A 14,905-nucleotide genomic window follows, 5' to 3' on the forward strand; every position below is an offset into this window, starting at 1 on the left:
AAACTAATCAAGTGTTGTAGTTTCTAGAAATACACAGATCCCCTACATCCCATGACATGGAATTCTCTTTCTCTTCATGTTCAATCCTATTGTCTGTCAAGAAAGGCAGGACATACAGAGCTAATGAGCAAGCCAAAGGAAGATGAGTTTCAACCTTGGCTCTGTCCCTTACTACTAAGTGGCCATAGACAAGTCACTTTATTTCTTTGAGCTTCAGTGTCCCTATCTGTAAAGCAATCATATTACCTACCAGCTATGATTCTTGTGAGAAATGCAGATTACAATACACAATTTCTCTCACTGAATGACTATTAATATGGCAAGCATTAGATAAATGTAACTATTACTATAATTGCAATTTAGCACTTCAGTTAAGAACACATGTATCTTTAGGAAAAACTGCCCTGTGTGCCACATCTGGGGATACTTCCCTGAAATCCTTCTGAGATGATGCTGAAATCCGTCTCTCTAGATGTCTTCTCAGGAGTATACCCTTTATTACCCATCAGGTCAAACTCTGATCCCAAAATGTCCAGTAGATCTTACTGAAGCTTTTGGTCCATCCAATCTTTGAACTAAAAATCATCACCAAAAATATACTCTTGATGCTTTACAAGAATTATTTCCAAAATGGCCTGACCATTATCAAATAGGAACTTTCTAAAAAGACTACAAATACCTGCACCTCATCCAGTACATTCTAATCCACTAGGTCTTGGTGAGGGGCTATGCATTTTTATTTAACAAGGCTTATGATATGATTATAATGACCTGTGAGGTTTTGGAACCACTGTTTTATATAATCCTAGATATTCTCCCTTTGCAGAGAAACATGTGCAAACTATAAATGACCTATTCAGCTTTTAATTAGAGCACTTGTTCTATGAAATACACTCCCTTCTTCTTTTTCATTTAAGTGACAGTAATCCCCATCCAGAGGTCCCACCAAAAACAAACACACCCAGGACACTGGTAACTAAGCAGGCACTGAAGACTCTGCATTTGTGCAGAAAAACTGCGATAAGCAGCTTCATTTGTCATTATTAATCTATCTCATGTGGGGACATCCACCGGCAGAAAGGCTCTCCAAATGCCAAGAGCTTTATTTTCTTGTGGACCATTGAAACCTAATTATTAACAGATCAGTAAGCCCTACTACCAGACTTTCATACAGTCAAAAGATCAGAAAGATAGTCTTCAATCATGGGCTACAGACAGCAACTACGGAACCGAAAGGCAAATTCATTTCTTTGCCACTGTTCTCCCACATGCCACAGTATCTAAGCTTCCCATGAAGATCTAAACCTCTGCAACACACTGCTTGCATGTAGATAACCAATTTTAGCAACTCAGAACCTTTAGATACACGATGTTATATGCTCAAATCTGCCTGTTCTGTTTGTCCTAATTATAAGGATCTTTACACCCTACCAGCCACTCTACCCTGATTACCATCAAGTCTTCAGTCAGTCTGCCCTACATGCCAACAGCAATAACAGCAGCATTATCACACAGAGCACATCTGACTAAAAAGGTACCACAATGAAGTTTCCAATCGTAATACAAAACACAGAGCTTGGTTTGGTATATTCTTTTAAAACCAACCATAAAGCTCTGCAGGGAAGCTTTTCAGCATCCCACAAGGACATCTTCTCCAACCACTAGGAAGAACCACAAAGGAACTGGTACCCAAGGCCTGGGGTGAGCGGTGTTCAGCCATGAAAAGAACAAAGCGTCCATACCTGTCTGAGTCCCTTTGGCATTTTCTTTCTCTTCCCAAGGTGCTGGCAGAGATTGCGGTCATTTTCTCGATCTGAGCTGTAGTGATGTGGGTGGCTAAGCCGGCTCTTCTTGGAATGAAAGGACAAGCCGTTGGTAAGTGCTTCCCGTTTCTTCTTTGTCAGAGGGGTCTGGCGTTTCTCCACACGTTCCTGAGGCTTAAGTGCTACATCTTTCTGTAGAAAAGAAGGAAAGAGAACTGGTGTTTATACAGGTATCTAAGGACTCAAGCAAAATACAGGCTAATTGGAGTTACTAAAAGGGAAGGTGGGAAGAACAGGAAAGTGGGATATGAGAATACCTAAAACAAGGAAACATGGCACTTAATTGCTCTGAATCCCTAATGCCACCACAAATATATCCTTTTTATTGTTGTTGAGCAAAAAACTCAACTAAACACAAAGTACCTATCCATAAATGTGATTACAGTGCTCCCTGGGACAGTGGCTTTCCGTTGGATTCTGTGCTGAGTCCAGCACACAATATTCCCTGAAGCAGCTAAATACACTCACTTCCCAAGATGGTACATCAATTATGTTTCAAAAGAGTACTAAGTGTGCATACTATTCAAAAACAGCAGCACAAGAGTGAACATACCAGCGCCAAGTGGATGTGAGCCAGCAAGAAAGAAACTGTCAATTCATACCATTAAAATGTTCCCTTAAGGCATTATATTTTTACCACAAGTTCCTCTGAGTATCCTTAATTCCTATCCTCTTTGCAAAATGTAACAGTCTTATCACCAAGATCAAAAGCAACTTTTCATTTACTGCTGTGGGTGGCAGGGGTGGGAGAAAGGGTAGGAGGAGGGTAACGGATGTTCTGGAATAGCAAGCAGCATCTATAGAAACTACAGGCAAGAATTTCAGGCCATACAACCTAGAGGAGTTATGTCCCTGCAGACAGCTCAAGATATACTGGCATTCAAAAAGACATGGGTTCAAGCCCTGATGCTGACATTACTCATTACAAGGCTTGGAATAAGTCACTGCAAATCTGAGCCCATGTGAAAAATATGCTCAGATATGACCGCATTCCATACATATGAATGTCCTCTGATTCATGAGAAATCCCATTAAGCACTAAAATTGAAAGGATTTGGTACTCTATCATTTGTAGAATAAATATGATCTCCTTCACTGAAAGTGCTCCTTCATAGAGTCTCACCCCTACATAATTCCTCAGTGTCTATAGTCCTCAGTGCACATTTAAAAATAATATAAAACCAGAAGAAAAAGTTCCCTTTCTCAGTTCTCCCCAAAATACCACTCTTTCCTCTCCTTCAAAAATATTGAGGTAGTTACCTATTCTACTGCTTCTGCTACTTGTATCCCAACACTCCCCAATTGGAAGACACAGAGATCCTGGATATCTTTTTCCCAGAAAAGCCACAGCTGTTCGTTTGGGACCTTGGACTTTCAGGTCTGCTTTCCCTTAGTCTCAAAAGCCCTCCCTTCCACAGCTATACCTTTTCTAGCTCAAGGACTTTTTGCAGCGCTGCCTACTCAGGAGCCCTTTATATAGGGCAATAACAATGTTCTCAGGCATGCACTCATTCAACAAAAATTTTTTTGTGCACCTAGTACAAACTTACCACTTTCCTACAGTGCTGAAAAAACAATTGTGTAGGGGGAAAAATCCCTGCCTCAGGAAGCTTAGGTTTTAGGGGACAAATACTAAATCAAATCACAAAATAATATAATTGCAAACTAAACTAACTGCTCTATAAAGGAAAGGTAAAGGGTACTAAAACTGAGATAAATGGTATAGTGGAGAGGAGGGAGGTGTGATTTAAGAGATGACTGTCATTTGGCCAAGATTTGAAGGTCTGAGCAGCAAGAACATCTTGTGCAAAGGTCCTGAGGCAGCTGGTAGCATCACTCCTTGAGAGAATGAGGGCAGGGACTAAGTTTCATTCATCTCAGTGACCACAGAGCTTCACATACAGACTCAGGCAAATATTAGGTAGTACATATATTTATGTTTGCTAGGTAAATGCATTAATGAGACAACTGATTAAAGTACTTGAACCTACAATCTGCAATATTTACTTCATAATGTCCCAAACTGCTTCTAGTACAGAGTGTTAGGAAAGCTGGTTGAAACAGGAAATCAAGAAGCCTAGCGGCTTTTGCTTCCCTTGAGAGAAAAGCCATACTGTCCCTTTTCCTCCACTGGACTCGGTAGTCAGTGTGAATGTCTCATTTCATCCATAATGACGTGGACACTGAGGGCTGGTGTCCGCATCAGCGAGCACTCACGAACAGGGACCCAGAAGCCAGGAGCCATCATCATATGGACAACACACCAACTTGGAGGGAGTATGTGCACATCAGCCCAGTCTCCAGACCCCTGTGACACAGCAGAGGAGCCAGCTACGGGAGCCGGCAAGTTCTCAGATCCTGTGCCGCTGCTATAGCGACGGGACTGGACCCCGGGGAGTCAGGTATGGGAGTTGGGACTTTCTAAGCCTTTGTGCCACTGCCATAGAGACAGGACTAGATGCCGGGGAGTCAGGTACGGAAACCGGGACACTCCAAGCCCCTGTGACGGCCCTGGGCGGCAGAGAGAGCCAGATACGGGAGCCGGGACATTCCCAGCCTCTGTGCCACTGCCATAGTAACGGGCCTGGGTGCTTGAGGAGGTGCCTACTAGAGCCGGGACATTCAGCAGTGGTAGGCGACCAACGCAGGGACCAGTGTGAGGACCAGCGTGAGTGTAGGTGGAGACGAAGAACATCAAGAAACTTCAAGGAGTCTGCACCACTGAACTTCACAAGGATCATACCACACAAGTTTACACCATAAAACCAGTGTTTCAGAACAGATCAATTTTGGAAGCAGAGACTAACAAGAAGAGTCTCAAACAATGGGAAGACAAAGAAACAATCCCCAAATGAAAGAAAAAGCAGAAACTTCAGAAAGAATGTTAGATGAAATAGACGCTGATCAACTATCAGACAGTGAATTCAAAGCACTGGTTATTATGAAGTTCAAAGAGCTCACAGTGAACTACCAGAAACTACAGGGGAACTATAATGATCTCTCTGCAAACTACAGCAACATCAAAAAGGAAATGGAAACTATCAGCAAGAGACAAGAGGAAATGAAGAATACAATTTCCGAATTGAAGTACACAGTAGAAAGTTTCCAAAGTAGGATAGATGAAGCGGAGGATAGGATTAGTGAGTTGGAGGACAAGGTAGAAAGCATCTCACAGAAAGAGCAAGAAAATGAAAAGAGGCTCAGAAAGAATGAAGAGGGATTAAGAGAAATGCAAGACAATATGAAACGTAATAATATCTGAATAATAGGAATAACAGAAGGAGAAGAAGAACAACAAGGGATAGAAAACGTATTTGAACCAGTAATGAGAGAAAATTTTCCTAATATGATAAGAGAAAAAGTCTCACAAATCCAGGAATCACAAAGAGTCCCAACCAAGAGGAACCCAAGGAGGCCCACTTCAAGACACATCATCATCAAAATGGCAAAATTCCAAGACAAAGAGAGAATCTTAAAGGCAGCAAGGGAGAAAAAAGAAATAACATACAAGGGACCCCCAATAAGGTTAGCTACTGACTTCTCAATGGAAACACTTCAAGCAAGAAGAGAATGGCAAGAAATATTCCAAGTAATGAGAAACAGAGGCCTACAACCAAGGCTACTTTACCCAGCAAGGCTCTCAATCAAGATAGATGGCCAAATAAAGAGCTTCCAAGACAAAAGAAGTCTAAAAGAATATGCCTCCACCAAACCAGCTCTACAAGAAATACTAAAAGGACTGCTTTAAGGGAAGGAAGGATAAGAGGGAGACAGAGAAGAACACAGGTACAAAAAATGGCAATGAGTAAGTACCTATCAATAATAACCTTAAACGTAAATGGATTAAATTCTCCAATCAAAAGACACAGAATAGCTCAATGGATGAGAAAGCATGACCCACACATATGCTGCCTACAAGAGACTCACCTCAGGACAAAAGACCATCACAGACTAAAAGTGAAAGGCTGGAAACAAGTTTTCCAAGCAAATGGGCAAGAAGAAAAAAAAGCTGGGGTAGCAATTCTCATATCAGACAAAATAGACTTCAAAAAAAAAGGCTATAAAGAGAGACCCAGAAGGTCACTTCATTATACTCAAGGGAAGAATCCACCAAGAAGACATTAACATTGTAAACATATATGCACCAAACATAGGGGCACCCAAATATATCAAGAAAATCTTAGAGGACTTCAAGAAAGATATTGACAGCAACACAATTATAGTAGGGGATTTGAACACCTCACTATCAAAAATGGACAGATCTTCCAAACAAATTATCAACAAAGATATTGTGGCATTAAACAACACCCTAGATGAAATGGACTTAACTGATATATACAGAGCCCTTCATCCCAAAGAAGCTAAATACACATTCTTTTCAAATGCACATGGAACATTTTCAAAGACAGACCACATGATAGGACACAAAACGAGCCTCAAAAAATTCAAGAAAATTGAAATCATACCAAGCATCTTCTCTGACCACAAGGGACTGAAATTAGAAACCGACCCCAAAGAAAAAAGCCCAAAGCACCCAAAAACATGGAGACTGAATGGTATGCTATTAAACAACGAATGGGTCAAGAATGAAATTAGGGAAGAAATCAAAACATTTCTGGAAACAAATGAAAATGATCTCACAACAACCCAAAATTTATGGGACACAGCGAAGGCAGTCCTGAGAGGGAAGTTTATAGCAATACAGGCCTACCTAAAGAAAACAGAAACATTTCAAACAAACAACCTAACCCTATGCCTGCAAGAACTAGAGGAACAACAACAAAGACAGCCCAGAGCAAGCAGAAGGAAGGAAATAACCAAGATTAGAGCAGAATTAAATGACATAGAAACTAAAAGCACAATTTTAAGGATCAATGAATCCAGGAGTTGGTTCTTTGTGAAGATAAACAAAATAGACAAGCATTTAAGTAGGCTCATCAAGAAAAGAAGAGAGAGGACACAAATAAACACAATCAGAAATGAAAAAGGAGAGATTACAACTGATACCACAGACATAGAAGAGATTGTAAGAAATTACTATGAAGAACTGTATGCCAAGAAATTTGAGAGCCTAGGGGAAATGGACACATTTCTAGAAAAATACAATCTTCCAAAACTCAGTGAAAAAGAAGCAGAAAATCTAAATACACCAATAACAGCAAAAGAAATTCAAGCAGTAATCAAAAAACTCCCATCACACAAAAGCCCCGGACCAGATGGTTTCACAGGAGAATTCTACAATGCATTTAAGGAAGAGCTAACCCCTATTCTCCACAGACTATTTCAAAAAATCCAGAAGGATGGAAAACTCCCAAATTCTTTTTATGAAGCCAGCATCATCTTAATTCCAAAACCAGATAGAGACACAACAAAGAAAGAAAACTTCAGACCAATATCGCTGGTGAACATAGATGCTAAAATCCTCAACAAAATATTGGCAAATCGCATCCAACAATATATCAAAAAGATCATACACCATGATCAAGTAGGATTCATCCCAGGGATGCAAGGATGGTTCAATATTCGCAAATCAGTAAATGTAATACATCACATAAACAAAAGCAAAGACAAAAATCACATGATCATATCAATAGATGCGGAAAAAGCTTTCGATAAGGTACAACACCCATTTATGATATAAACACTCAGCAAAGTGAGAATACAGGGAGCATTTCTCAAAATAAAATAATAAAGGCCATATATAAGAGACCTACAGCCAATATCATACTCAACGGGAAAAAACTAAAAGCTTTTCCACTAAGATCAGGAACAAGACAAGGTTGTCCACTTTCACCACTTCTATTCAATATAGTATTGGAAGTTTTAGCCACAGCGATCAGGCAAGAAAAGGAAATAAAAGGCATCCAAATAGGAAAGGAGGAAGCTAAACTGTCACTGTTTGCAGATGACATGATAGTGTACATGGAAAATCCTATAGACTCTACCCAAAAACTGCTCAAACTAATTAATGAGTTTGGCAAAACAGCTGGTTACAAAGTCAATATCCAGAAATCAAAGGCATTTTTGTATACCAACAGTGAATCAGCAGAAGCAGAAATAAAGAGAAAAATCCCATTTGATATAGCAAAAAGAAAAATAAAATATCTGGGAATAAACCTAACTAAGGAGGTAAAGGACCTGTATGCAGAAAACTACACAGCACTGAAGAAAGAAATCAAGGAAGACACAAACAAATGGAAACATATACCTTGTTCATGGATTGGAAGAATTAACATCATCAAAATGTCCATACTACCCAAAGCAATATACAGATTCAATGCAATACCTATTAAAGTACCAATGGCATATTTCACAGACATAGAACAAACACTTCAAAAATTTACATGGAACCATAAACGAGCCCGAATAGCAGCTGCTCTTTTGAGAAAGAAGAACAAAGTAGGGGGGATCACAATACCTGATATCAAACTGTATTACAAGGCCACTGTAATCAAAACAGCCTGGTACTGGCATAAAAACAGGCACATAGACCAATGGAACAGAACTGAGAGCCCAGAAATCAACCCAACTCTCTACAGTCAATTAATATTCAACAAAGGGGGCAGTAACATAAAATGGAGTAAAGATAGCCTCTTCAACATATGGTGTTGGGAGAACTGGACAGCTACATGCAAAAAAATGAAACTTGAGCACAGACTTACACCATACACCAAAATAAATTCAAGGTGGATAAAAGACTTAAATGTAAGTCATAACACCATTAAAGTCCTAGAGGAGAACATTGGCAAGAAAATCTCAGATATTTCACGCAGCAACTTCTTTACTGATATGTCCCCTAGAGTAAGGAATGTAAAGGAAAGAATAAACAAATGGGATCTCATCAAAATAAAAAGCTTCTGCATGGCTAAAGAAAACAGTATTAAATTAAAAAGACAACCAACTGTATGGGAAAACGTATTTGCCAATGATACCTCAGACAAAGGTTTAATCTCCAAAATATACAAAGAACTTACACGACTCCACTCTAAGAAGACACCCAACCCAATTAGAAAATGGGAAAAGGACTTGAGCAAACACTTCTCCAAGGAGGACATACAGAACATTCAGAGACACATGAAGAGATGCTCAATATCATTAGCTATCAGAGAGATGCAAATTAAAACCACAATGAGATACCACTTTATACCAGTCAGGATGGCTATCATAAACAAAGCAACAAACAACAAATGTTGGAGAGGGTGTGGGGAAAAGGGGTCCTTAGTTCACTGTTGGTGGGATTGCAGACTGGTACAACCATTATGGAAAACAGTATGGAATTTTCTCAGAAAAATAAAAATCGACCTGCCTTTTGATCCAGCAATTCCACTGCTAGGATTATATCCTAAGAATACTAAAACATCAATATCGAAGAACCTATGCACCACAATGTTCATAGCAGCACAATTTACAATAGCCAAGAGTTGGAAGCAACCTAGGTGCCCATCAGTAAATGAATGGATCAAAAAATTGTGGTACATATATACAATGGAATTCTATGCTGCAGAGAGAAAGAAGGAGCTACTACCATTTACAACAACATGGATGGAACTGGAAAGCATTATGCTGAGTGAAATAGGCCAGGTGCTGAAAGACAAATACCGTACAATCTCACCTTTAACAGGAAGCTAAACAACAAAACAAACAAGCAAGCAGGAAAAAAAAAAAACCAAAGACACTGAAATAGAGAACAAGGGGATAGTGACCAGAGGGGAGAAGGAAAGGAAGTTAAGGGGTAAAAGGGGGAGGGATTTGGAGGAACAAATAGGAAGGACACAGGGACGAGAACTAAGGGGGGTGGAAATGGGAGGGAGGTGGGGAGCAAGGGGCGGGGGAGGCTGGGATGGGAAAAATAGACAAAAAACTGTACTTGAAAAATAACTAAATAAAATTAAAAAAAGAAAAAATAAATAAAATCCTGATGCCAGTTGAAAAAAAAAAAAAAAAAAGAAGCCTAGCAAGCACTGATGGCACATAAGAAGGATCAACGTAAACAGCAAGAAGCCACTAAAAAGGAAAAAAAGCCTTGTCCTTGCAGCAAAAAGACATAAGAGAAAGTGAGTTCCTCTGGTCTGACTTTTAGCTGCTATCACTGCAGATGATCTACTCCTGCCACTGACAAAGCAGATTTCCTAAGGCAATGACGATGTGGTGAGAAGTGTTTAGGGTACAAGTTGAGATCAAAGCAAGTGCACATGGACACTGTCTGAGAACCTGGTACATTATGCCTAACACATGGTAAATGTTCAGTAAGGTCTGCTATATTTATTCCTTTGTTCAGTCTCTGCTACCTGTCAGCTATGTCAGACATCTGCTCAGCACAAACTATTCAATACTTAGACTCACATGTAATTATGATAGTCAGCACTAGCAGGAGCAACAAGGTGAGTTCTATCATGGACTGCTTTTATATAGTATCATTAAACTGCACCACCTCTAACAATAATATATAAATTCTACATGGAAAAGAGAGGGAAAAAACACTCCTTTGTTTGTCATAAAACCCACATACTGCTCTGCATTATATGCATGTACAGTATGATATTAATAAACAAATGGTATTTAATGATGTATCAACTGTGCTTTTTAAAAAATTGTGTCATTCTCTCAGAGATGAAATCTTTCATACAGAGGTGCTCCAAAATATACTGAAAATTATGTACAATTCCACAATGTGAATTAATATTTATGAGTATGGTATAATTTTTCCAAATTCATTTTATTTTCATGTAGCATATTAATCAAGGAATCTCACTGCACTGCAGAATAGCTACAAAGAGCAAACAGACCCCATGCCGTGACATTAGCTTGAAAAAGACTGGCTGAAGTCTAAGCAGCAGCAGTATAATCATTTTAGCTCCAATTAATATTGAGATTTTCAACACCAGAGGGTGTGAAGGGGGAATGGTGAAAGAGAAACCAGAACAAAGTGTGTGAAGAGGCAATAGCCTAAGGGATAGATATCCCACCTTTTGGCATCTCTGGACCACACTGGAAGACAAAGAGCTGTCTTGGGCCACACATTAAATACACTGATATATATAATCACCAAAAAACCTCATAACGTTTTAAGTAAATTTACAGATTTGTGTTAGGTCACATTCAGAGCCATCCCAGACTGTGTGTGCTTTAGACACACCTGGAAGAAGTAAAGAAGAACTGAAGTATTTTAAAAGTTTCTGTTATGTAGAAGTTTTTATTTTTAAAGATAAGAGATTATCTTTATTCTTTCAAAGATATAGTTTTATTTAAAAATTACTATATAGGTCCTTTTGTACAATTCCTGAATAAACCAAGTCACTGTTTCTTTAATCCCTCTATAAATATTTACTGACTGCTATGTATACATTAAAATAATTGTTTAACTTTTCACTGATTGCACTGGGGCAAAAAAAAATATGACAAAAACCGCTTACTATAAACAATGATAATTAAAGACAAATTGATTATAAACCAATCAGCCTTTAATATTCTAAAGAACTGTGTGCACAATTACATAACATGTATATGTTTATAGATAAATCCACAAACCCATTACCAACAAACTATTAGCAACTAATTTAAGAGTCTCTTTAAAAAAACATGGGCAGTCTATAAAATAATGTTATAACACAGGCAGTAAAACTGTTAAGTTTATAAACTAACTTTTTAGGATCAATAACTGACAATTTTGTAAAGCACGATAATTTATTAGTCTACCATGATCTAGACTAGTGCTTCTCAATGAAAATTAATGTCCATCAAAATTACCTACAGTGCTCTCTGAAAATAAGAGGACTCAGGAAGGGAACTATTTATCAAACAAGCATTGGGAGAAAAGGGAAGAAGAGCAGAAGGACAGAAAAGAGATCAGGAAAAACACTGTATGGCATTCTTCTGACAATCACAGTAGAAGCAAGAAAACAAGAAAGCCAGGCAGCCAACAACAGAAGGCTGGCTGTGAGGTAAAAAGATTTAGACATATATGCTGGCAATAGAGGGGGTAAGTGTATAAGCCATGCACAACAGATGGGAACAGGTTTCATGAACAGTTGAAATTCTGTGATTTTTAGGTCACTGGTGATGGAGGGCAGAGTCACGGCACCACATGTGCTAAGAGGCTCAGAGATCAAGTAACAGAGTAATTTCCTTCAACACTTAGTCTTCCCTAAAATACGTGATCTTGCTGTAGACTTTCCCTTCTCCCAAATTACAATCTTCCACCAAAGGTTTCCTCTGCCACTCCTGAGTATTAAAATGAGATGGTTCAGTGTTGTGAAAACTGAGGAAGAGCAACAAAGTGCTGATGAAGCACTACATGGGCTGCAGGGCTCCATTTGCTGATTACAGATGAAGCCAGAGACAATAGAAAATGAGGGCATGATTTGCCTGCCTTGCATGAAATAAGTTTTAGAAAGAAAATCTCCATCTGATTTCCCAACCAAACTAATCTGAGAGCAGCCCATCACTCACAAAGCATCTGTGGTATGTGTTCCTGCATGTGCCTATGTGTATGTATACTGTCAATGAGAGGTGAGATTTAAACAGAACTTCCGTCAGTTACCTGATCTTAGGGACTTGCATTGAAAACAACAAAGAAGCCAGGAGGGGAGGAAAAAGTGCTTTGCCTGTCACCATCACAAGACATTAATGGCTGTGTGCTGTCCTTTTAGTCTGTCGAGTCCTTTGCTGGTTTATTGTATTACATTTGTACCTGCTTTTGAATGTTTCTATGAACATAGATTCCATTACTTTTCTCAAATGCAAAAGAAGTGAAAGTGTTTACAGTGATCATAAGTAGTAAAAAAAAATTACCAGAGAAACAAATATACAGCTCCTTTTTATTGAATTTATTGGGGTGATACTGGTTAACAAAATTATACAGTTTCAGGTGCACAATACAGCTCTTTTAAAACTTACAACTTATATGGATGTATTCACATTGGTCCCGAACATTGAACTTTTGGACAAATGGACTTAACAGGTTTTCGGGAGCTCAACTTTTTTAGTAAATAAAGGAGACTGTAAGAAGCAAAATAACCAATGTGGCATTCAAAAGATAATCTCTTATGTTCACATTTTAAAAAAACAATAATCAAATTACCTACTATGTGCCAGACACTTGGCACTGTTAGAAATATCTAAGAAAGGATCCTTGGACTGAGGCTGCTTGATGAGGGTAGCGGGCAAATCAATGAGCTATTATACTAAAGTGGGTTGGGTGTGGAGCAATGAAGGTGTTCTCTACTGCTACCCTCATAAAATTGCAGCCCTGTATTGGCATAAAGATAAAAAAAAATGATCAGTCCTGGCTGGTGTAGCTCAATGGATCGAGCCCCAGCCTACATACTGAAGGGTTGCTGGTTCAATTCCCAGTCAAGGTACATGCCTAGGCTGCAGGCCAGGTCCACAGGCCATGTCCCCAAAAGGGGGCACATGAGAGGCAACCACACATTGATATTTCTCTCCCCCTCTTTTTCTCTCCCTTCCCCTCTCTCTAAAAATAAAACGTTTTTTAAAAAATTGATCAATGCAACAAAAGAATCCATAAACACACACAGATACACAACTGGTTTTCAGCAAAAGCACAAAAGCAATTGTAGGAAAAAAATCATCTTTTTAACAACTATTGAGGGAACAAGTAGATATCCATATGCAAGAAAAATAATTTTATCAATGTCCCAATGTAATTTTAAAAATTAATTCTAAATATATCATAAACCTAAATGTAAAACCTCAGGGAGACAGGTAGGACAACTGTAACTGATTAACAACAAAAAACCTAAATATAAAACCTAAAACTAAAAACTTGTATTAGATAATATAGAAGAAAACTTTTGTAACTTTGTGTTAGGCAAAGATATTTTAGCTATGATACCAAAAGCACAATCCATAAAAAACAAATTGATGAATTACACTTTATCAAAAATTAAAACTTCTCTTTAAAAGACACTCAAGAAAATAAAGAGATAAACCACAGAATTTTAAAAAATCTTATAAAATGTGTATCTGAAAAAATTTGTATCTAGAATATGTATTTTAATTATCAAAACTACATAAAAATAAAACAAACCCACTTTTAATTATTTTGTTCAATTGCAGTTGTCTGAATTTACCCCCCAAAACTCCCCCCATCCCAGCCATACCCACCTCCCTCACTTGCTTCCACACCCCCTCCTTCCCCTTGCTTTTGTCCATGTGTCCTTTACAGTTGTTCCTGAAAACCCTTCTGATCATTATCTCCTCCTACCTCCCCTCTGGTTACTGTCAGACTGTTCTTACTTTCAATGTCTCTGGTTATATTTGGCTTGCTTTCTTTTATTCATTAGGTTCCTTTTAATGGTGAGATCATATGGTATTTGTCCCTCACCACCTGGCTTATTTCACTTAGCATAATGCTCTCCAGTTCCATCCATGCTGTTAAAAAGGGTAGAAGCTTCTTCTTTCTCTCTGCTGCATAGAATTCCATTGTGTAAATGTATCACAGTTTTTTGATCCATTCATTTACTGATGGGCACTTAAGTTGCTTTCAGCAAGCACTTGGCTATTGTAAATTGTACGGCTGTGAACATTGGGGTGCATAGGTTCCTTTGAATTGGTGTTTCAGGATTCTTAAGGTATAATCCCAGTGGTGGAATTGCTGGGTCAAAAGGCAGATCCATTTTTAGTTTTCTGAAGAAATTCCATACTGTTTTCCACAGTGGCTGCACCAGTTTGCATCCTCCTCAACAGTGCACTACGGTTCCCCTTTCTCCACATCCTCTCCAACACTTGTTTGTTGATTTGTTTATGATGCCCATTCTCACTTGTGCGAAGCAGTATCTCATTGTGATTTTAATTTGCATCTCTCTCATGACTAGTGACGCTGGTCATCTTTTCATATGCTTCCTGCCCCTCTGTATGTCCTCCTTGGAGAAGTGTCTGTTCAAATCTTTTGCCCATTTTTTATTGTTCTGTCTTCCTGGAGTGGAGTTGTGTGAGTTCTTTATATATTTTGGAGATCAAACCCTTGTCTGAGGTATCATTGGCAAATATGTTTTCCCACATAGTTGATTCTGTTTTCATTTTAATGCTGTTTTCTTTAGCCATGCAGAAGCTTTTTTAAT

At 38.6% G+C, this 14,905-nt stretch overlaps 1 protein-coding gene across 5 annotated transcripts in view; it reads right to left on the minus strand.

Annotated features, from left to right (window-relative positions):
• AUTS2 (activator of transcription and developmental regulator AUTS2) overlaps positions 1-14,905 on the minus strand; it is a 1,159,817-nt gene that overhangs the window by 858,598 nt on the left and 286,314 nt on the right. For all 5 annotated transcript variants that reach the window (XM_053663485.1, XM_053663486.1, XM_053663484.1 and 2 more), the window contains exon 2: positions 1,743-1,955. In XM_053663485.1, coding sequence (XP_053519460.1) covers positions 1,743-1,955 — 213 coding nt within the window. The remainder of the gene's footprint in view (positions 1-1,742; positions 1,956-14,905) is intronic.

This window comes from Artibeus jamaicensis, unplaced genomic scaffold (assembly GCF_021234435.1).
Source record: "Artibeus jamaicensis isolate MK-2021 breed Jamaican fruit bat unplaced genomic scaffold, CSHL_Jam_final contig_3182, whole genome shotgun sequence".
Taxonomy (NCBI): domain Eukaryota; kingdom Metazoa; phylum Chordata; class Mammalia; order Chiroptera; family Phyllostomidae; genus Artibeus; species Artibeus jamaicensis.